The sequence below is a fragment of the Ictalurus furcatus genome, chromosome 15 (assembly GCF_023375685.1).
Source record: "Ictalurus furcatus strain D&B chromosome 15, Billie_1.0, whole genome shotgun sequence".
Taxonomy (NCBI): domain Eukaryota; kingdom Metazoa; phylum Chordata; class Actinopteri; order Siluriformes; family Ictaluridae; genus Ictalurus; species Ictalurus furcatus.
Genome location: NC_071269.1, coordinates 21,140,479 through 21,164,566, shown reverse-complemented (window position 1 = coordinate 21,164,566; position 24,088 = coordinate 21,140,479). Strand labels below are relative to the sequence as shown.

Here is a 24,088-nt window from a genome sequence, read left to right as displayed (position 1 = left end):
ACAAAACCTGTTATGACTGCCTGGATGTTTGGTTAAGTGGAAGGTGTTGTAGTGTTAATTCAGGATATCTGTTTACACTGATCTGGCAGCAGGTTTGTGGTTTCTATATATATAAAAAAATTGTTAGCCTTAGGAGTTTATAGGAAGGATCTGTGTAAAAGCAGGTGATTAATTTGGCAGACGCTTTTCCCCCAAAGTTATCTTATCTTATCAGCTGTATTTCAAATGAAATTAATTGTTTTATATCCATAGGGACTCGTATAGCAAATGCAGCACATAATGAAAGTGTAGTAATAAACAGATTATAAATGTATTTTTTAAAAAAATATAATTTATTAAAGTCTTCTGTGAAGAGATTGTTTTTGAAGCAGTCTCCAGTGTCAGCACTTTGTCAGAGGTAAAGCTGTAACTTTAGGTTTTCCACCACAGGAAAGTCTAATCATGGAGAATGTTGCATTTTGAGGTTTCAGGAGAGAGAGAGGGAAAACAAAAGAGAGGCTGGTGAGTTAACTACTGTTTATCACTGCTATAACATAAATGATAATGGGAACTATCTTTGTTCCTATTTTGAAAAATGTTTTGAACATTATCTTTTAACAAATTAAAAGTATAACATGTTGTTTATTAATACATAAACCATGATGATCGTTGCTGTGATATAAGAGAAGTAAAACACTTTGGAAAATGTTGTTATTGGAAAATAATCAACTACAGGATGGTAACAGTAACAGTAACTGCTGTGTTAGGCAACATCAAACCACACGGTCGTTAATAATTGTCCTATAACAGCATGCCCCCATATGCTTTATTCCTTACTCATGATAGAACAGTGATGTAGAACAAATATAAGCTTATTGAGTCTATTTCTATACCTTCTAATTTCAAGATTGTTAAAATTTTTTAAAATGTTGCTTCTTTATAGAAATAAACACTTGAATACACTTCCAAGGTTAAAATTCATCAAATAGATAAATCTTATTTTTATTTGATCAAAAGAGACGAGAAGAGATGAGAAATATTGGACACAAGTGACTACATTCAAAGAATATATATTCTCACCCAAACTGGACAGTTGAAGAATTGGAAGAAAAAAAAAGAAAAAAAAAACCCAGCTGGTCTTCAACTGCCCAGTTTGGGTGGGTCTGTACCCTCAGATCCTTGTTACTGGCTGATAGAAGTGGAACCTGTAGCCCATCCACCTCATGGTTTGATGTCCTGTGCATTCTGAGATGCTTTTCTACTAACCATGATTGTAAAGAGTGATTATTTGAGGTACTATAGACTTCCTGTGAGTTCAGACAGTCGGGTCAATCTCCTCAACAAGGTGTTTCAGCCTGCACACCCTCCACTCACAGGATGTATTTTTGTTTTTCCCACCATCTGCATGATTTTATGCAGTGTGCGGCTGCCACATGATTGGCTAATCAGAAAACTGCATAAATGAGCAGGTGTACAGGTGTTCCTATAAAATTGGAAAAGCCAAAGAATCCATCACTGGGTTCCACACTGCACCCTACATCAGAGGGTTTTCCTATCAAGAAGTGTTTACAGAAAGCTGTGAACCTTTAACTATCAAAGAATTCTTAAAGAACCCTTTGTAAGAGTAGCCTATACGACTAAGCAGTTGAGAGTGACGTTATACTCAAAAGTACAAATACTACCCTGAACACACAAGTTAAACCAGTAAAACTGCTTATACAAACTGTTTTGTTATCCATGCCAATTATTATCCCATTTCCAAGTCTGGTTTATGTCCAGACAGGTGGGCGCTCGCATGGCCATGTCAGTATGCAGTTGGACTTGATTTCTAGCCTGGAGTCACTCCAAGCTTACTGCGTCTGTGGTTCTCCACTTGCACTGGATGGTGGATGGTGGTGGAGGGAGCTGTCCACAACGTCTAAAAACAGATATATAAATAAACCATAATTCTTGTGGTAATTGGTGCCCTTTACAAGGAGCAAAAATCCCGAAATAGCCAGGATGTGTTAAGACCATGTGGGCACAGTGATATTTTTCAGCACATGGCCTGTCATCTTGATGTCTCACACAACATAACATTTCTTGCTGCTTACACCATAGTAAGGAACACCACTATATTCAGCATACAGTACATGTACTGTCAAAAGTTCCAATATTTACACCAGGAAGCAAGAGTTGATGCCAGTCAGGTATCAACATTTAGGAACATAGTGTACGAATTTAGGTTTAACAAAGCTACTTAAATTTAACAAAGCTAATTAAGTAACTTTGGGTAAAAGCATCATCCAGAATGAGCAAATGTAGTGGATAATATTTTATTTTCAATTTACAGTATATTATTATATACTATTACAGTATATTACTATATACTATTGCTATAAATATTTACTCTATATACAGTAGCTGATAGTACATTTTACAGTATTTGTACTATGCAAATAATGCATGAATTTATGTCAGCTATTGGAAACTTAATGTAAACCATTTACCATGGTACCATTTTATTAACTGTTGATTGTAGCTAATTGTTAGAGATCACAACAATAACATTAGGCATCTGGATAGAAACCATGTGTGAGAATTTAAGAGTATTATTATGATAGACAAAGAAGATATAGTATATAATAGATCAGATATGCTGGAACAGAGTCATACATTATCAGTCATAATACTGACACATACAGTCCCCTCTGAAACTGTGGAGGTTGTTGGTGATGTCACTGACTGGTGTTTTTTGGGGGGGTTTCTTAAAAACTCTCACAATGTTTCTGTCGTCAGCTGTTGATGTTTTCCTTGGCTGACCCATTCAGTGTCTGTTGCTCAGTACATCAGTGGTTTCTTTCTTTTTCAGGACATTCAAAATTGTTGTATTGGCTATGCCCAATGTTTGTGCAATGCCTCTGATCAATTTTCCCTCTTTTCTCAGTTTCAAAATGGCTTGGTTTTCTCCCATAGACAGCGCTCTGATCTTGAGCTTGGCTTATCAACAAATGCAGTCTTCACAGGTGAAACTGAAGGATAAAAGCAAGAGTAGATGTTCAGAACTATTTATTGTTTAAACAATCAATCTAATAGGACACACCTGGGTAACAAGAAACGCATGTCGGTCACGTGTTCCAATATTTTTGCTTGCCTACAAATTGGGTGGTCTAATACAAATGTGCTACGTTCAGTGCCGTTTAACATGTCTACATATAAACACCAGGAAATAAAAGCTGAAATTCTAAACTCTCTTCTCATATTCATCTCAAAGGCCTTGCCATTCCTATAGCTTCGGAGGGGACTCTAGGTAGATACAGTATCTCACAAAAGTGAGTACACCCCTCACATTTTTGTAAATATTTATGTACAATTTACAATGTAAAGTAGTCAGTGTACGGCTTGTATAAAAGTGTAAATTTGCTGTCCCCTCAAAATAACTCAACACACAGCCATTAATGTCTAAAACGCAGGCAGCAAAAGTGAGTACACCCCTAAGTGAAATTGTTGAAATTGGGCCCAAAGTGTCAATATTTTGTGTGGCCACCATTATTTTCCAGCACTGCCTTAACCCTCTTGGGCATGGAGTTCACCAGAGCTTCACAGGTTGCCACTGGAGTCCTCTTCCACTCCTCCATGACGACATCACGGAGCTGATGGATGTTAGAGACCTTGTGCTCCTCCACCTTCCATTTGAGGATGCCCCACAGATGCTCAATAAGGTTTAGGTCTGGAGACATGCTTGGCCAGTCCATCACCTTCACCCTCAGCTTCTTTAGCAAGGCAAAAGACGTTGTCATGCTGGAATACTGCCCTGCGGCCCAGTCTCCGAAGGGAGGGGATCATGCTCTGCTTCAGTATGTCACAGTACATGTTGGGATTCATGGTTCCCTCAATGAACTGTAGCTCCCCAGTGCCGGCAGCACTCATGCAGCCCCAGACCATGACGCTCCCATCACCGTGCTTGACTGTAGGCAAGACACACTTGTCTTTGTACTCCTCACCTGGCCACACACGCTTGACACCATCTAAACCAAATAAGTTTATCTGTCTCATCAGACCACAGGACATGGTTCTTCAGCAAACTGTTTGTGGGCTTTCTTGTGCATCAACTTTAGAAGAGGCTTCCTTCTGGGATGTCTGCCATGCAGACCAATTTGATGCAGTGTGCGGCGTATGGTCTGAGCACTGACAGGCTGACCCCCCACCCCTTCAACCTCTGCAGCAATGCTGGCAGCACTCATACGTCTATTTCCCAAAGACAACCTCTGGATATGACGCTGAGCACGTGCACTCAACTTCTTTGGTCGACCATGGCAAGGCCTGTTCTGAGTGGAACCTGTCCTGTTAAACCGCTGTATGGTCTTGGCCACCGTGCTGCAGCTCAGTGTCAGGGTCTTGGCAATCTTCTTATAGCCTAGGCCAGTGGTTTTCAAAGTGGGGGCCGCTCCCTTGGGGGCCGCCAGGGGGCGCCCGGGGGGCCTCAACAATTTGGTCGGAGCCACCAAGCCCATCCCTCCCACTAGTGTGTTTTCTCTTTCTCGCTCTCAGACAACCAAACACACAATCAATTCCTAATGTAATGTAATGTAAAGATGTAAGATGTAATTATTAATAATAAAAAAAAGGGGGATATATTCAGAAGTCTGTATTTTTAGTGTGTTTTAAAAGATATCTTGCAAAACGGGGGCCTCGGTCAAATGTTAATGCCATTTGGGGGGCCTTGCCCTGGAAAAGTTTGGGAACCCCTGGCGTAGGCCATCTTTATGTAGAGCAACAATTCTTTTTTTCAGATCCTCAGAGAGTTCTTTGCCATGAGGTCCCATGTTGAACTTCCAGTGACCAGTATGAGGGAGTGTGAGAGCGATGACACCAAATTTAACACACCTGCTCCCCATTCACACCTGAGACCTTGTAACACTAACAAGTCACATGACACCGGGGAGGGAAAATGACTAATTGGGCCCAATTTGGACATTTTCACTTAGGGATGTACTCACTTTTGTTGCCAGCGGTTTAGACATTAATGGCTGTGTGTTGAGTTATTTTGAGGGGACAGCAAATTTACACTGTTACACAAGCTGTACACTCACTACTTTACATTGTAGCAAAGTGTCATTTCTTCAGTATTGTCACATGAAAAGATATCATCAAATATTTACAAAAATGTGAGGGGTGTACTCACTTTTGTGAGATACTGTATAAGGTTTTCCACTTTTTTTTGGTCACTGCATATATAACTTTGACATATCCACTATTTTATTACATTAAGAAAATGGCAGTGGTGTGTGTGTTTACCTCGAGTGTACCTGCAGAGGGTAGCAGTGTCACACCATTATTAAAGCATCACATCAGAGCACATTATATCAGTGTAGTTGCAGATGGTGAGAACTCAGGAACATGAGTGAAGGTCCTTTCCCTTGTGTCGCAGTGCAGCTTCAGCCTGGCACAAGGCTTTTATTTTTTAGTGGACATACAATATACTCGCTCTCCGGCTCTCCCTCCCTCTCTCTCTCTCTCTCTCTCTCTCTCTCTCTCTCTCCCTCTTTTCTACTGGTGGCAAGGATCACAACAGTAACACCTGACTTTGTTCCTCTCTGTCTTCAGATTACCACTCTGCTCCCAGGCTGCTGTTGTTTGGCATAGCCTGCTAAGACTATTCAGTATGTGCGAACCAGACTTGGGATTTTCAAGTGCTGTTCTAACTTCTAGCTATTAATATCTCCATAATAATATACTCTGAGACTGTATTTGTGATCATAATTAATCCCAAGCGATTTTCATGGACTACTGATTCTACAGAAACGGAGATAATAAGAACATTCTAGATGATGGGATGTGGGAAATAAAGCACAACACTCAAGGTAAAAACAAATGATCGTGTTAACCAGCTAACAAGGCACATGTACCGCTCAATTTTTCAATTCAATTTGAGTTGTATAGCGCTTTTCACAAGAGACATCTCCTTGAGATGAATCCTTGAGAGGAACCAGGAACCAGAGGAATATGGCTAAAATTATGATCTTTACTACTTTGCTCAATGATGGTCATGCACAATTGTTTAGCCATATATAGAAACAAAATAGTTTTCCATCCCATCCAACCCTTTTTCCATATCGCATATACTACACAGGATCACGGGGGAACCTGGAATCTACCCCAGGGAACTCAGGGTACAACACAGGGGGACACCGTGGACGGGGTGCCAAACCATCGCAAGGCACAATCACACACATATTCACACACTATGGACAATTTGGAAATGCCAATCAGCCTACAATGCATGTATTTGGAATGAGTGAGGAAACTGGAGTACTTCGAAGAAACCCCCAAAGCATAGGGAGAACATTCAAACTTGGTCCACAAGGAGCAGAGGCGGGATTTGAACCCCCCAACCCCAGAGGTGTGAGGCAAACATGCTAACCACTAAGCCAATTAATTAATCTCTGTGTGACTACAATATGCATTTGTAGCTATCCTCGGGTCCAGCCTACTTAACAATCCTCAGTTTTGTCTGTCTGCTAGGTTAGTAATATTCATGCATTTGTCCAGTCAGCGAATAATATGGCAGCAGTGCAATGAATAAAACCACGCAGATATGTCCAGGATTCAGAATTCAAAATTCAGAATGGGGACAAAATGTGATCTCATTGACTTTGACATGGTTGTTGGTTCGTCCTGACAGGAAGGCTATGGTAACTCAAATAACCACTCTTTACTCTTAATTGCGGTAAGCAGAAAAGCATCTCAGAATGCACAACACTTGGAACCTTGAAGCGGATGGGCTTCAACAGCAGTATAACACACCAGGTTCCACTTCTCAGGAATCTGAAGATACAGCGGACACAGGCTCAATGAAACTGGACAGGTGAATATTGGAAAAATACTAGACAATGTTTTTCCAGTCTTCAAACGTCCAGATTCTCTATGAAGTACAATAGTATTTAACACAGAGGTTTGGTGACAGTAAAGTGCAGCAACACACCGCTGTCAAATACACAATGGCCAAAATAATGAACAGTTACACAGGCATGGAAGAGACTTCCTCCTCCGCCTTCTCTGATTAATCCTCCCATCCTCACACCTGTCCATCGATGGTCACTCTGTGACCATATCTGCCATCTCAACACACACACACACGTACACACACATACACACACACGCACGCGCACCGCGCCAAGGGGTGACAGAAGATCCCTGTTCTTGGATTTCACCCTCTCATCATGACATCCATTAAAGTCCTGCTGGGTCCAAAGCCCCAGCGGGTAGACAGCACATTAGCAATCGGCCCATTGAGCTCAACAAGGCCCAGTACTGAATTATTGATACCAACACAACTAATGAGGAAACATGATCGCCACTGCTGCTGACACATATCAGCTCCCCCTCCTTAACCCTCCCCAACACACACACACACACACACACACACACCCGCGCACACACACACAAACACACTGATGACACAATCGACTTTCAGCACACCTGCCTTTCTGCACCTAAAGAGAGCAAACAGAGAGGCTAGCTAAAGTCGAGGGTATCTGATAGCGTTTTTGTGTCTTTCTGCGGGGGTGGAAAATGACCTATTGTTCATAGATCACCTGCGTTAGTGAAAAAGTAGCAAAACTATCAGAAAACGATTTAAAACAATACTTTTTGATTTAACTTGCGGGTCACCTGTTCGAATCCTGACTACGGCTAGTTGACTTGACTGGATTGCTAGGAATAATATAGTAGATGTAGTGCGTTAGCCATTGTGCTGTTTCTCAAGACACTTAAAGGAATACTTAAGTGTTTTATAATTTAATATCTGTCCGCCGCATCAGTAGTTTACGTATGATTACCATAGATAGAGAGAAAAGAATGAAATCTCATTGAAAACGTATTTTTCTCTAAAAATTAAACATAAGTGCAGCCCAACACCTGATATTGACTCAGTTAGAAACACATCTTTTTTTAATTTGGCGTTTAATGAAAAGAACCCCAACTGTTTTGTTATGTATAGTTTTATTTGACATATTTTATTAATTTTTTTTTTTTACATTTATTATCATTTAATTTTTTACTACTTGATTAGACAGCACTTTCAGCTACCATGTGTGTGAAAAGTACTCTATAAATAAAGTTTATTATCAAATTATTATCAGTACAACCCTCTACTACAGCTTTCAGTAAACACAGCCACGCTTATTTTTAAACTTATATTATTTAAGAATGATGTAATGTTGTTTGAGAAATTGTATTTCATTTTGGAACTGATTAAAGGAATACGCCAGCCTTTTCAACTGAATCTCAGTCTACCATATCTGTAGTGTATGTATAATTAGCTCAGATTATAATGGCAACACATTTCCCTTCACTGTTAAAAAACAAACAAACAAACAAAAAAAAAAAAACAACCTTGCGGAATCCGAATTTACTAAGGGCAATTGTTGGAGGGATCAATAGACATTTTTGCAAAACATATACTTTACACAACACTTTAATATATTCTTCAGTCAAAGGTCTTTGTAATTTAAGGTCGGAGTCTGTATGATTAGTTGATTCAGAGATGAAAGAATCCGTAGTCAGTGTAACTCAGTGTAAAATAAACATTTAAGTGCCTCAGTTGTGACCTGATGGCACACAGATTCCACAAAAGCTTACTGGAAAAAAGTAAGTAACTGGAATTACTTTTATTACATCACCCCATGGCTGGACAGTTGGATAAATGCTCTATATAAGTACAGCTTTGATAAGACATTCTCTCATGTCTCATAATCCTTTATTGTTTGCAGTTGTAGTTTTGAATATGCATTATATAACTGTGTTTTGGACTACACTTAGGCTTAAACACTGAGTGAGTTTTGAGAAAATATGAAGTTTCCATTCTTTTTGCACTATATGGCAGGAGTATTTGACTAAAATTTGTGAAGTTATCGCTACAGATCATATACTGATCGACTATAACAAAAACCGCTGACAGGTGCCTGTGTAAGGAGATAATCAATGTTATTCACTTCACCTGTCAGTGGTTTTTGCTAGGGTTGATCAGTATATGATCTGTAGCTAGAACTTAATAAATTTTAGACAGTAAGTGAACGTTTGGTTCTTGAAGTTGATGTGTTGGAAGCAGGAAAAATGGGCAAGCGTAAGGATCTGAGTGACTTTGACAATTGTGATGGCTAGACGACTGGATCTCCTATAACAGCAGGTCTTGTGAGGTGTTCCCGGTATGCAGTGGTTAGTACCTACAAGAAGTGATACAAGGAAGGTGAACTGGTGACAGGGTGATGGACCACCAAGGCTCACTGAAGCGTGCGGAAGCGGAGGCTAGCCCGTCTGGTCTGACCCCACAAAAGAGTTACTATAACACAAATTGCTGAAAAAGTTAATGCTATGATAGAAAGATATCAGAACACACAGTGCATCGCAGCTTGATGTGTATGGGGCTGCGTAGCCCCAAACTGTTCAGAGTGCCCATGCTGCCTTCTGTCTACCGCTGAAAGTGCCTACAATGGGCATCAGAATTGGACCATGGAGCTATGGAAGAAGGTGGACCGGTCTGATGAATCATGTTTTCTTTTACATCATGTGGACGACCGTGTGTGTGTGTGTGTGTGTGTGTGTGTGTGTGTGGTTTATCTGGGGAAGAGATGGCACCAGGATGCACTTACAAAGGACCAGATAAGCATCTAACAGTGACTGAAATTGAGCAGAAGCTACCTTTTAATGTTTAACTATTGATTATTAGTTCAAGCTATAATTAAGACAACGTGAAGTGGTTATGTTTTGTTTTGCATTAGTGCTTCACGTTGCACCACTTCTGAATAGAACAATGGACTCTGAACAGATAAGACATCTACTTATTTTGGACTTGAAGTGGAGAATAAACACATACCTGTCTGTATTAAAATCCTTGTTTTTTTTTTTGTTTTTTTTTTTAGCAAAACAACTACTCTGAGAGGGTAAATAATGTGTGAAAACTTGATAAGCTGAATTATAAGTAATTTGTATAAATGCCTGTGATTGGCCTCAACAAGCTGCAACAGATGCTCTGCTACAGAAACTTCAATAGTTCATCTTTAGGAAACTGGAGTCTATGAACTACAGTCACTTTTCCCCACACTGATTAGTATTTTTTCAGTGCTCGGTTTGATCCTCTGAAATACTTGCTGGGTCCACATCCAGACCGTGGATCACCAGTTGTCGATCCCTGGTATAGGGAAATGTATTGATTACAGATGCTATGATTAAAGATTAGGCTGAAAAATGTAGTAATTTATGTAGTATCAGTAGTATTTCTTTAACCTGAACACTTTCCTTTTCGCAGTGTCAAAGTTATTAGGCAGAAAGATAACGAAATAACTGAACGTTTAATGTAAAGGCTAATCCGATTTATATACACATAGCTCCCTGTTGCTCTCCTGTTGCAGCCTGGGCTGAAGCAGCTGTGGATGATTGCAGGAGGTGGAAAGGGTGATCCAAACTGCTATGACACATGCTTTTGTCAAAGCCCTGATAAAGAGCAGTTAATAAATCCCAGAACCGTGGGTGCACGCTCATTTAAAGATCTGTTGGAGAGCTTTATTATAAGTCGCATTCTCTGGAGCTGACATTTGCCCTCGAAACAATGCTGTTATGCAGGTGATAGTGTACAGTATGAGCAATGTCTGGCATCAGATGACAGCATGTATGCACAGGTGGGTGTGCATCTGTGTACACGTGTTTTGAGCGTGTGTGTTTACTTGTATAGACGTGCTATTATGTTGTTATGTTAGTAGACATACTGTAATGCACACACAATGGCTGTGCCTTTTCTCTCTCTCTCTCTTTCTCCCTCTGTCTCTATTTCTCTCGCCCTTATGTGCTGTGTACTGGGCTATTATGAGTGTCAGCTGGCCTCTTTAGTATTCCCTTCACTACTCACTGACTCACTGCTCAAGCCTGAGACAAGGAAAAGGAGAAGGGGTGAATACTGAGAAATGAGACACTAAAGAAAAGACAATTTTCCCCATCTTCCGGCTGATATTTGTATACGTCTTTTTATACGTGTGCATAGCTTTGAGGGAGTATCTGTCCTCTAAGTGCCAATGCTTATCATAGATGGTCTATTTACAGAGATTCATGAGCACCATTCAATCCAATCAACATGTTTAAAAAATCATTAAATTGAGCTACTGCAGCTAATTGCTATGCATCTTACTTATGTTTGTCTTCCTGTCTTTCCCTGCTGCTTGTTTCTTTACATTTTTTCTGTTTAATTCCCCCAAGTCTTTTCTCTCATCGTTCCATGTCTCCTCATTCCTCTGTCAGTTTGAATTTAGCTTAATCTCTTCCAGCTCCTCTGCCCTGTCACCTTCTATTCCATCTCTTGTTTTCCTCCAGCACTCTGTCACCCCTCCCCCCCACACACCTCTCCCAAAAATTCATCTACAAGCTGAAAGACTTAGGAGCAGGAACTGTAATCCTGCACACAATGATGCAGCTACAGAGCTAGAGAACGAGATATGGACAGGGAATGGAAGGTAATCCCCTTTACAAGTCTAGTGTCACATGGAGGCAGAGAAGAGGGAGGGAGCAATCTGGCAGATGAATGAGAGTAGCACGAAGGGGGTTCTGTGAGTTGCCCTGACTGGCATAAACAGTCCGATGATGAGCTGGTGAAACAGAGGGAAGGAGATGCAGGATGAGATGGAGGGAGAAACAAGGAGAGGGGAACGGTAGCGTTCTGGGTCCAATACTGTCTCCTGCATGCTTCCCATTCTGAGGAATGACAAGCGGCTGCTGCCTTTCCGATTGGCTGGGAAGGCTACCAATCGGCGTACAGGCATGTAAGGTGCCTTTAGGTTAAACCCAACCCCAAAACAAGAAGGAGGGAGAAAGAGAGAAAGAGAGTGAGAGAGAGAGAGAGCGAGAGAGAGGGGGAATCTGAGCAGAGCAGAGCAGAGCAAAGCAGAGCAGGCACCAGCTTGACAGTGTTACTAAGGCATTTTGTCCACACTCTCTGATGAATGGCTCTGTTGAAGGGAAATAGCTAATCAGCCGTCTGTAGGGACACTTTATCCGTCCTGCTTCGACTTCCCTGGATGTAACTCACTCACTGACTGGATCTCTGCTGTGTCCTCGCCACCTTCCCAAATGCCCCTCCCCGACGTCTAACTAACTGCCCTCTGTCTCACCTGAGAGGAGCAGAGGACCTCTAACAACCCCCACCCCCAAAATTACTACCACCTCTTCTCCTCCTCCTCCTCCTCTTCCTCCTCTCCACTGTTCACCTGGACAGAGCAGGCACAAGACAAGGGACACACGATGGACTGCAGCTATGCTCTCAGCACTCAGATAGTGTTTGCTGCTTGATCTGCCTCTTTTTTTTCGGAGAGGAGAGGAGAGGAGAAGAGGAGCGCAGAGAAGAATTTGGAATCAGGTTCTCCAGGAGCGTCACAGAACACAGAGGTGAAGAAGCCGTCCGAGTTTGTCAGGATGATTTTGGGTAAGTTTTCTCTGGGTGTTTTATCAAGGTTCGACATCTTTATTGAATGCTTCAAATCCTTTCACAGTTTAAACGCAGACATCCATGACTCACACACACACACATACACTCTTTCACTGTCTGATTTTATAACTCTAGAGTGTGTGATAAGACTTGCAGGGTGCATGGCCTCTGGGCTGTTATCTTTAGGGTGAATGTGTTCTGGCAGTAAAGGTCATGGTTCATTTGCTAAAATTTGGAGAGTGTGTTGTCTGGCCACAAATTTAAAAATGGCAAAGAAATGCCCTTCATTATTAGTTGAATTTTGGAGTAGCCCCAAAAATTGTGCGTCATGTCATGTCGTATTTAAGGCTTCATACCGATTTAAAATGACATTCTTTATTCACAGAGTTGCATTGTTACTAGTCTTATGTTCATTACACTAAAACTGCTTATTCAGTATATACTTTGTACTTTATATGTACATAAAATGATTGACAGTTTATTAGGTATAGCTAATCCAGTTGCTACTAATATGACAAGTCAGTGTATGTACATTACTGAAATGCTGGAATGAAATAAGGTCCTACGTCGTTAATCATAGGCTGGTCTAAGCATAAAATGAACAGCAGTAAAATCCGAAGTTGGGGACAGCCAATCCACCATCTTCCCTTCTCCTCTGCAAAGTGGAGAGTTTAAGACTGAGACGTTTGTTTTTCCATATGAATTTAGACACAACAGAATGCAATTTTCCCAGAAGCCGGTGGGGGAAGGGGAATGGAGAGGAACCAGTGAGCTAACAAAATGAATTCTGGTCAGATTGTTAATTTTTACAATGGGAAACTCAGGCTTGAGGATAAATGAGGAGGCTAGTCTATCTATCTAGATTATCCTACACCTTGGTAAAAGCTAAGAAGTACTTGTGTTTAGCAATCTGATTGAGAGAGGAGGAATATTCCTATGGAGTGGTTGAGTGAGAAAGAGATGCTAGAAGTTTCCACCTGATTTGTAAGCTGAGATGTGTATGGAAGTCCAGCTTGCACCATCAGAGTGAACTCCAACTCACCAAGTCATTCTCTTGCATAAAACATGCATAATAATTATGCAAATCATATGCTATGGCCTTCACAGTCACCAGATCTCAATCCAAGTGAACACCTATGGTAGATTTTGGAGCAAAAGGATAGACAGCGCACTCCACCAAATAGCGTTTGGAAGAACAGTGTTGATCCTTCAGTACACTTGAACTTGAAGCTGTTTTGGTGGCCCAACACCTTACTGTCTTTTACTTTATGGAGGTTTTTCCTTTAATTTGTCACTTGTCTGTATATAAATGATTCAGAAGCACTTTGCTGAAACAGTTTTTTTTTTTTTATCCCTGTAAACTTTATATACTGTATTACACTGCAGAGCAGTTACTGAGTGGATTCTTCTTCATATATATTTCATCCACACAGCACTGCATATACAGTAAACCTGTAAGGTTATTGATCTGAAGCAGTACTGTAACTTAAGAACTTGTTTAGCGTCTTTAAATAAAATGATCTCATTTGTAGATTATTTTTGTTTCTTTATTAAAAAAAAGAAAAAAGTTTTATTTCTTCACTTGACACAGGTCTGGGTGTGTTTGTGGTTTGTGTAGGCCTGTGTGAGTCTATGTTGGTTCAATGTGTTGTTATGTACTGGCTTTGTTCCTCTGTGTGTCTGCACCGGTGCAAGCCGCTTTACTTCATGCATGCCTGGGCTAATTCAGCAGTGACGCCGATACTTTCCGCAGGGCATGATTTTCAGAGAGCCGACTCTAATGATTATAGGGTCTGTGATGTGGTGCGTTTGAGACTGAGATTATCACACTTTTATTGAAGTTTTACTCGGCGTTTAGTTCAGGTGTATGTTCAGTAATGGCGGGTTCTTGTGCCATGTTTATGTGTGCACATGTGTTGAACTGGACGCAACACTCTAGCAGGATTTCTGTGACGCTTAACATGTTCTGTCAAGGGCCAGAATTGGCTTTGTTAAAACATGCAGCCACCTATTTGGATTTTGTGTGTTTTTTGCTCTTGATGCTTGGATGCAGAACCTGTTTTCAGCCTCATTTAACTCGCAGACGAGTGCAGATCCACTCCACACACCGCCAGGCATTAGTGACTAGAAAGATGTGTTAATAGCATCATTAACCCTCTAATAACAGCTGTCCTCCTACAGTCTAATCACTCAGCATTGCTTCTCACTGCATCTCACACTTATTTTTACTCCAGACTAGGTGATACTGTATAATTTGCGTTTAGCTAACACACACACACACACACACACACACACACACACACACACTCATATACGTACAATATATAATGCATTTCAGTTATATTGCATGGGATTTTCTGATTGATGTGACCGATTTGACACAGGGGCATTCTAATATTTAAAGATTCCATCACCGAAAAGTGATGTGCTCCTTATCTGAATTTGTACCCTCTTTGTTCCTGCCTTTGTGATTTATGTTCTGCTGTTTGCTTGACGCTTTGGCACGCTGCTATTCCCTCAGAGGCTCTTGTCATTGCGATGACCTTTAGAATGCCGACGCAGTCAGATCTCCTCCGCTGTGCCTTTTCACACTCCACTAAATACAAATGACCTCACACACACACACACACACACACACACACACACACACACACACACGGTCTAACGGTGTGCTGGGATATTGCAATGAATTTCTTAAATACTGTCTCTTTTCACATCATCGATTATATGAAATAATGTGTTTGCGTGTGTGTGTTCATCGTCTGCATGCATTGTAAATGACCTTGAATAAATCCACTTCTTATTCCCTCCCCTCTTCTCCATTTCGCTATCATACTCATTTTTCTGTTTTTCTAGCTGTCTCTGAAAAATGAGCAGGATGAAAGAGTTGGCCTGGTTGATTAGAATGAGAGTGTCAAGTTTGATAAAAAGGGACTTAAATTCACTGCAGTGTGGGTTTCATGGAAAACTGTCTCACTCCCTGTATCTCTCACGTTGTCTTTTCTTACTCACATCCAGACTCACTGGGTTGACAGTTTATTAGCTACGTCTTAGCTATATCAATCACAGGTCATTTGATCATACAAATCTTCCTTTAGGTCAATTTGTAAGTATACACTTACTGACTGTTGACCATATGTGAACGATTTATCATTGTCCCTCTTCCTCATAAATCAGTGGAAAGCAACCGTGACAGGGCCACCACGGGAGAGATATATGTGGGTGGGTGGTGAATTATTCCAAGTATAGCAGTAATAAAAATATGGTAGTGTGTTACTGGTGTTCGCATGCAAGCCGCTGTATTTGATCATCTTCTAGGTGAACAGATAGAGATTAGAGCTAATCTTTATACATTAAGAATTTGTTGTCATCCTCTAGCCTCTGGTGGACTGCAGTCTAGATGCAGACCCAGCAAAGTACAGCGTGTCCCAAAAGTTTGGGGGAAATGAACACTTTTTAAAGCAAAATGTCTTCCAACATTTTTCATACTTCATTTATATTATAGGATTTTTTTTTTTTCAGATAGCCTTAAACAATGCCTTTGACGCATTGAAATCCTTCCCATGGCTGGATCAGGCTGGACAAGGTTGCGATGGACTTTAACAGGAAACATGACCAGCACACCACAAAAGACACTTATTAACAAATTCAAAAAGACTGGAAGTGTTGCAGACCAACCGAGAAGTGGATGGCAAACAAAGTCCCCAATGTATGGAGACTTTTGGGACAGCCTGTATTTGTATGGGTCAAACTCGAAAAAATACTATAGCAGAGCCAATATGGGTTTGAAAATATGGCTGTAGTTCTACTCAGATTTACAATGTTTAAAGATAATTGGATGGAGAAATGTGCATTTATTCCCTATGTTACAGTAAATTCAAAATAGATGTCTTATCAGTTTAGAGTCCATGGCGCTAGTCAAAAGTAGTAACAATGGGCATCACTATGAAACAAAACATAACCACGTCGAAATGTTATGTTTTGTTTCACAGTGCTAATCACTACTGGTTAAGCATTAAAAGCTAACCGTCGTTGCTTTTTTCAGTTGTGTTACTTGCTTATCTGGACTTTTGTAAGCAAGGAATTTTAAGTGACTGGAATAAATTTGATTGAACACTGGAATAGTTCTTGGGCGCACTGCCAGGGTTGGGGATTCGATTCCCACTGCTGCCTGGATTGTGCGGAGTTTGGATGTTCTCTCCGTGCTCCGGGGGTTTCCTCCGGGTACTCCGGTTTCCTCCCCCAGTCCAAAGACGTGCAGGGTAGGCTGACTGGCATGTCCAAAGTGTATGAATGGGTGTGTGAATGTGTATGTGAGTATGCTCTGCGAAGGATGGGTACCCTGTTCAGGATGTACCCCACCTTGTGCTCCATGCTCCCTTGGATGTGCTCCAGGTTCCCCGCGACCCTGAAGGATAAACAGTATAGAAAATGGAGGGATGGATGGATGGAAGAATTTTTTTGATCACTGGTTGCGGGCACGTTGGCTGGGTTTGGGGAATCAAATCCTGCCTCCACCCTGTGTCCACAGAGGTTTCACTCTCTCCCCGTGCTTAGGGGGTTTCCTCCAGGTACTCCAGTTTCCTTCCTCCAATCCAAAGACATACATTGTCATCTGATTCCAAATTGTCCATAGTGTGTGATTGTGCCTTGCGATGGGTTGGCACCCCATCTTGTCCCCAGAGTTCCCTGGGATAGGCTCCAGGGAACTCTTCATCATGGATGGTCCAGCTCTTCATCAGTGTCTCAATTATACTGAGGTGTTTAAAAATTCCAGCAGTGTTGCTGTTCTGAGAATGCTCTTCTCACGCAGAATGAAAGAAGTTCCACCATGTAATTTTGCAGATAGGAAGGACTGGGTCAGCGATCGGCTGAATCTAACTTTTAAATAAAGAGTCAGCTACTTTGCTCTTGAGAGCGCATTTGCTGTTTGTTGCATTTAGGCACAATGCCCAGGGTCATCTGATATTATCAGTGTTATCTGTCTTTCTGTCTGTTTGTCTCAGATATTTTATGTTCATTGCAGACATATCTGTCTCTGTAACGCCTGTTGCTTGTCTGCTTGCCTATCTATCATAATTCTCTTCCAAATCTGTCCTTCTACCCTGCTGTTTTCTTACCCACTCTCTTTCAGCCTTTCTCTCTCTCTCTCTCTCTCTCTCTACACCATCAGCTCTCTGTGGAGGTCAGTCGAGAAAGAAACAAAAGTGAGCTTTTTGTTCTGTAAGCTTTTTTGCCTTCCTTCCCTCTGTCCCTTCTGTGTTTAAGACTGACACAGCAATTATGAATTCTGCTCACTAAACCTGACTAAAGCTCAGCATACTCATCTACATGGCAGGGCAGCCTGCCATAGCAGACCCTCAACTCAACTTTAACACGGATATAGACCATTCTTACATTCATAATTTTTTTTTTAATCTGGCACAAACCACACAAATCCTCAAATAGCATTATTCAGATTACACTCCGGGAAGCAAAAGATGCATATTAGAAGCGTTTCTGTTGTGTATTAATCTCTGACGTTATCTTCTCAGCTATACCTAATGCAGAATTACGTATATCGTATGTTTAACTTTTCCACAGCAAGATCTGAAGATAATGGAGTTTGCTTTCCCTTACTGCATAATACTGCATAATACATATTTTATTTATTTATTTTGCATTTGCATTTGCTTATCATATTCATGCACATTGGCTTGGTTTAATATGCAGCTCACCCAAGGTGGGCTTCAAGTTCCTGTTTCAGGATGGAATAAATTACTGTAGACTTTCGTTCTTGTTCTATGACCTGTTATTAATGTCAGCATAACATTCATACAAACAATCGCTCATTTGCTCCATAATCAATCTGTCAATGCAGCGAATATGAGGGAATAAATTAGCCTAAAAGATAAAAGAGGGAGAAAAAGCATGTTTACTATCCTAAACATACTGTATGTGTGTGTGCTTGTGTGATTTGGAGTCAATTTTGCAGTCACAAGCCTCACACCTCTGGGGGGGTTGGGGGTTCGAATTCCGACTCCGCCCTGTGTCCTCAGAGTTTGCATGTTCTCCCCATGCTTTGGGGGTTTCCTCCAGTACTCTGGTTTCCAGTCCAAAGATATTTGTTGTAGGCTGATTGGCATTTCCAAATTGTCCGTAGTGTTTGAATGTGTGTGCGATTGTGCTCTGCGATGGGTTGGTACCCTGTCCAGGGTGTCCTCCGCTTTGTGCCCCGAGTTCCCTGGGATAGGCTTCAGGCCCCCCCCATGACCCTGTAAAGGATAAGCGGTATGGAAAATGCATGGATGGATGTTACTCATACGACAGTATACTTCAGTATTCTCCAGTGGTGCAAGTCCCCAAATTACATTTAAATGGACTTGACTTAGATGTGAGTTATGACAGCAACTTCACACCGAAGTCAAGTCAAAGGTTTTTATACTGTACATCTAGGAAAATAGGTAATGGCTATTGGCAACACTCTGGTTCCTGTAGTGCAATGTATGGTCATTGTAAAAAGGAGGACACTAGCTTGGAATTTATTTTCAAGATCGTTTGCAAAAGGTGACAATATTTTTATGACTGGAAAATAATATGATTAAAAAAAGTCTTAGGTGAATAATTTTATTCCAGGAAAGCAAAGTAATTTCTCATGTTGACTGAAAGAAAAAAAAAAATCGATTCGCTGAGTAAAATGTTTAATTTATAAAATAAATATTGTAGCATCACTGTATTTCTATGAGTGAGGCTAATTTGCATACCCATGATCCTCCATGGTATCCTTGCTATTTTTATGTTTACTGTCTTGGTTTTATTGGACTAAATGTTCTTTGTTAGTGTAGTAATGTGTTGCTTATTTTTTTTTATTTCTACAGTACATGTTATAGCAGCATTTTATTTTGGGTTTGCTTGTGTTTACCATTTTTATGAAAGCTGTTTGAGTTTGTCATCACCCCCGCCAGTTTCTCCCTTATGTTTGTTACTGTGCTGTAAGTGTGAGTTGTGAGCAATAAAAGAGAACGTTTTCAGACCAAACATGAGTACAAGCACACGTTTTTTTTTTTTTTTTATGCCTGTCACTACCGATACTGATACATAAATATTTACTCTGTTAATATTGGTTGCTGTTGTGTGCTGCTAGCAATGATTTGATCATGCTGAGTTTGATGTTTAAGATCTCGCAGAGCGCATGAGGGAGGCTGACCTGAGTGCATCAGTGAGCGTGGTCTTTAAAAATGTGTGCAACTGTGCACAGGACCATGTATTGCAGCCTGAATCCTGAAAAAAAGTGTAGAGTCTAAAAGAAGGGTAAAGGAAGCAGGTTTCTCAGTGCTCAGTGCTCGCAGAACTGAATTGCTCTTTCTAACATGCAATAGTCTTTCTGCACACCTACTTCAGAGCTCCATACTCACAAATATCTTTGCGTGCCCACATTTCATGGCACTCTGTTTAGTGGTTAGCATATTTACCTAGCACCTCCAGGGAAGGGGGTTCGATTCCACCACCCTGTGTGGCAGAGTTTGCATGTTCTCCTTGGGGCTTTGTTCTGGTTTCCTACACTAGTCAAAAAACATGCATTGTAGGCTGATTGGTATTTCCAAATGCCACGCCCATGGTGTGTGCGATTGACACTGTCCAGGGTGTCCCCTGCCTCGTGCCCCGAGTGACCTGGGATAGGCTCCAGGCTCCCTGTGCAGGATAAGCGGTACAGAAGATGGATGTATTGCTTGTATTGCTTCTATTGTAGGAAGATTTGTCAATACTTCTGGAACTGTCTGAATACCATATTGTAGGCCTTTAGAACTAAACCTTTGACTTCTTACTGTAATCTTCACACTGTACTGTCTCACACATCATCTCGCAGATTATGCCAGACTGTTGTCTGGGTGTTAGACACTTGTCAATAGTAGATGTAATAGACGCTAATGAAATAGCTATAAGTGGAGCTTTGGGAGCAAGGAATGTGTTACACAATGTGTGAGGACTGGGAGTGCTTGCTTTAATGCAGCACTGAAAGGTTTCTACACCATACACACACACACACACACACACACACACAGACACAGAGGCCAAGTATTGTGCCTGTCCTGCCTGCATGAGGTCTTTAATGCTTTAAGTGTAGTCTGTATGAGTGCCAGGTGTCCAATAGAGCAGCCAAAGAGCCACATCCTCAGTGGGATCAAATCACATGGAGAATTTACTGCGAGAGTGCACAGTTGTGTATTGTTGTATGTACACACACTATTGTTTGCGCGTGTGCAGTGTTCGGTCTGGAAAAAGGACGCTGTGTTTGCTTTCTGTCGAATAGCTCAGTAAACAAACGTATCAGCAGCGCCTGTGAGTCACTGACCGAAAGGAGGACGGTTTCAGGAGGACGGTTATGAAATGTGCTAATCTCGGCGGATGATAAACACAGAAGTGTATTGGCAAAGCAGTCAGACATATTTATTAGTGATTTCAGACCAAACAGCTGACAGGACAGAATGGCGGAATAAATTATGGCAGTGAAATTTGGGGAAATAATAGATCACATTCGCATACAAGGAAATCTGAAAATTGCTCTGTGTTTCTGAAGAGCAACTGGAATTTTGTTGTGTCCTGATGGCATCAGGATAAGATTTTGCAGCAAAGAAAAAGGGGAAAAAATCAATTCACATTGAAACCCTGCAAGGTCACTGCATGTGGCTATGCAAGAAGGGAAGACAGGCAAAGAACCAGGAAGAGAGGAAGAGATATTATAGAGCAGAACATTGTTCACATGAGCAACATTGTACATCTTGTATGTTGTGTGCATTTGGTTAATGAATATGCAAAATATCTCTCCAAGCCTGCATGACTCCAAAGCAATTCTGAATTATACACAGTCTGACTCATGCTTACAAGAGAGCCAGTAGCTCTCTGAATAAACCTCTAATAAGAGAGCGAGGCAGAAGAGTGATCAGGCATTACCCTCCTTTTACTTCTGAGACCATGACTCGGTATTGTCGTCTTTGTTTCCGTTTCAGGCTACACTACATTACACAACAAAATGTGCACAAAACCTTCTAGGACTGTTAAATCTGAAAATAAAGTTTAAAAGATTAAGACGATGCTGTACATATAGGCTGATTTACCGAGTGAGTTATGAGGGTTAGGCTCAGACCTGCCCTCAACTCTGTGAGTGCTGCTGCTGAAGTTGATGGCATGAATTAGCATTGAGCTCTCTCTGAACCTCTGCCAGAAAAATGGGTTGGCTAGCAGGTAGCTTTTTCGGCATCGGTATGGTGGACCTGTTACAAGAGTCTGGTATGCACACCTGTCCCCCACTCCTTCCCGCTTCCCCCATATCTCCTCCCTTGCACTGCTGGCTTAGAACAGAGGATGTGAGGGGCCGTGCTGAGACCTGCCCCAGCCCTGAGGAGAGGGAGAGGGTGTGTGTGTGTGTGTGTGTGTGTGTGTGTGTGTGTGTGTGTGTGTGTGTGTGTGTGTGTGTGTGTGTGTGTGTAGGAGGACTAAGAGGTGCTCCAGGCTGACAGGGCTAGTCAGGTGCACTGGTGCACCAAGAAATTATTCCACAATCCTCTGCAGTTTAAAGGTCAATAAGCATGGATCACTGTACAGGGCAGTGTTTCAAGAACCACGCAGAGACATGACCAGAAATAATCTTACATTTTACTAAGTAACTAACATTACACATCAGGGATTATTGACTTTGGTGTATTAAATCTCCATTCACATGTTTTAACGCACATCTGTTGGGTTCTGTACTGTTGTGCCATATTTATTTATTGTAAATTGGCTTATACAGTTTATTAATGTGACCAATAAAGGCACAGTATTATTTCAGCAAATGTAATGTAATCTAATCATTTATTCCTAATAATAACAACCTGATTTAAAAACATGTTGTTATTTAGCAAAGGAAAACGTCATGCGGATGTTCCACGACTTTAAATGTAGCTATAAATGATTAAAACGTATGAAATGTTATTAATGAATAAAATAAAAAGTTGCATTCTCTGACAAGTTGCTGTGGCATAAGAGCAGTAAAACACTTCAGGATACACCATCACACTACCTCATTGTGTTTTATTCCTTACATGTCACTCAATAAACAGTACAGTATAAAAGGAGATATTAGTCCATAAATATTCAAAACATACAGATGTGTCTAAATCATCATCGTATGCATCACTAGCAAAGATGATGCATGAAATTGAATCTATATTTAAAATGATAGAGCAGGAAATGAACCAGGAAAAGTACTACACTATCCACTCTTTCTACAAATTTACTTTGATGAAAGCAGGAAATTATGTTTCCAGTTGTCCAAAGGAAAAAAAGAAAAATTGGACAAACTGGAACGGTTTGCATCTCTCTGACTAAGAAAATTGAGAATGCTCTAAAGACAATGTGGAATTTCATCCTGTCAGCCTGATTGGGCCAACTTGGGTAAAACGGAGTGTAAATGGAGTAAACACAACCATGAACTGAAAGAGTTTTCCATCTCATCGTTTTATAGGCCATATCTCTTTTGTCTCCTGCGTTCACAAAGCTCCTAGATGTTTTAGCAAAGCGTTTATCAAACCTGCTGGGATGTATATCTGCTGTCTGCGTCGCTTGTTTATGCACGACACATTCTCATTGAGAAGCACATGGTGGCACTTAACACATTTGGCGAATTTCATGATGAAAAGTAACAAAACTGATGCTTGGAAAAGAAAACAAGCCATTTCCATAAAATTAGCTTGTAAAATGGAGGTGATGAGCAGCTCTGTGAGCTGAGATAAACTAAACATGCTCTGAGCCATAAACTCCTGTTGCGTCTTACTAATCTCAACAACAGACGTTTATGAAAAAAGGCGCGCAGCGAATCGAAGTGTTCACCACTTTTCTTCAACGTATATCATACATCATATACTCAAATCTCAATCGACTCAACTGATTGATGTAGCACATTTAAAAACAACAGAGTTGACCAAACCAGGAAATCGAAAAACATGACAAACACCAACACACACACACACACACATCAACAGCACTACAAACTCCAAGAAGAATTGCATATACAAAGCGCGATCAATATCAGAACAAATATCTCAAGTACTCAGCGTTCCTTCACTTTAAATGCCAGCAAGTATAAAGATGTGTTTTCAGCTCAGACTTAAAAATCTCCACTGATGGGGCCAAGCGAATATAAAGGGGGAGATTATTCCATTAGTACAGAGAATGCCCAATCACCCGTTGACTTTTGCTTAGACCGAGGGGCAGCCAACAACATTTGATTTGTAAACCTCAAAAGCCTAGATGAAATATAACGGCTTAGGAGATCGGTAATATAATGAGATCTGTAATATAATATAATGTGAGCCAAGTTATGTACTGCTTTAAAAACAAATAATAAAATCAATCCTGAACTGAAATGGCAGCCATTGAAGAAATAAGAACACAGGAGTTTTGGCCAGTCAGTAGCCTGGCTGCAGCATTCTGCACAAGCTGTTGGTGGGACAGTAGTGGGACGGTTGTCCTGCAATGAGAGAGTTGCAATAGTCCAATCTAGATGTAATTAAAGCATGAATAATGATCTCTAAATTTTCAAAACTAAGAAAAGGTTTTATATACACTTACTGACCATTTTAATTGCACATTCATGCAATTATCATGTGGTTCATGCATACTTTCATATAAATACAGGTC

General features: G+C 40.9%; 1 protein-coding gene across 1 annotated transcript in view; it reads left to right on the top strand.

Moving 5' to 3' along the window:
* The first annotated feature begins 11,410 nt into the window (after positions 1 to 11,410).
* Positions 11,411 to 24,088, top strand: part of znf385a (zinc finger protein 385A) — a 74,715-nt gene continuing 62,037 nt past the window's right edge. The window contains exon 1 of the mRNA XM_053642850.1: positions 11,411 to 12,427. Within this exon, the coding sequence (XP_053498825.1) occupies positions 12,418 to 12,427 (10 nt within the window). The 5' untranslated portion in view covers positions 11,411 to 12,417. The remainder of the gene's footprint in view (positions 12,428 to 24,088) is intronic.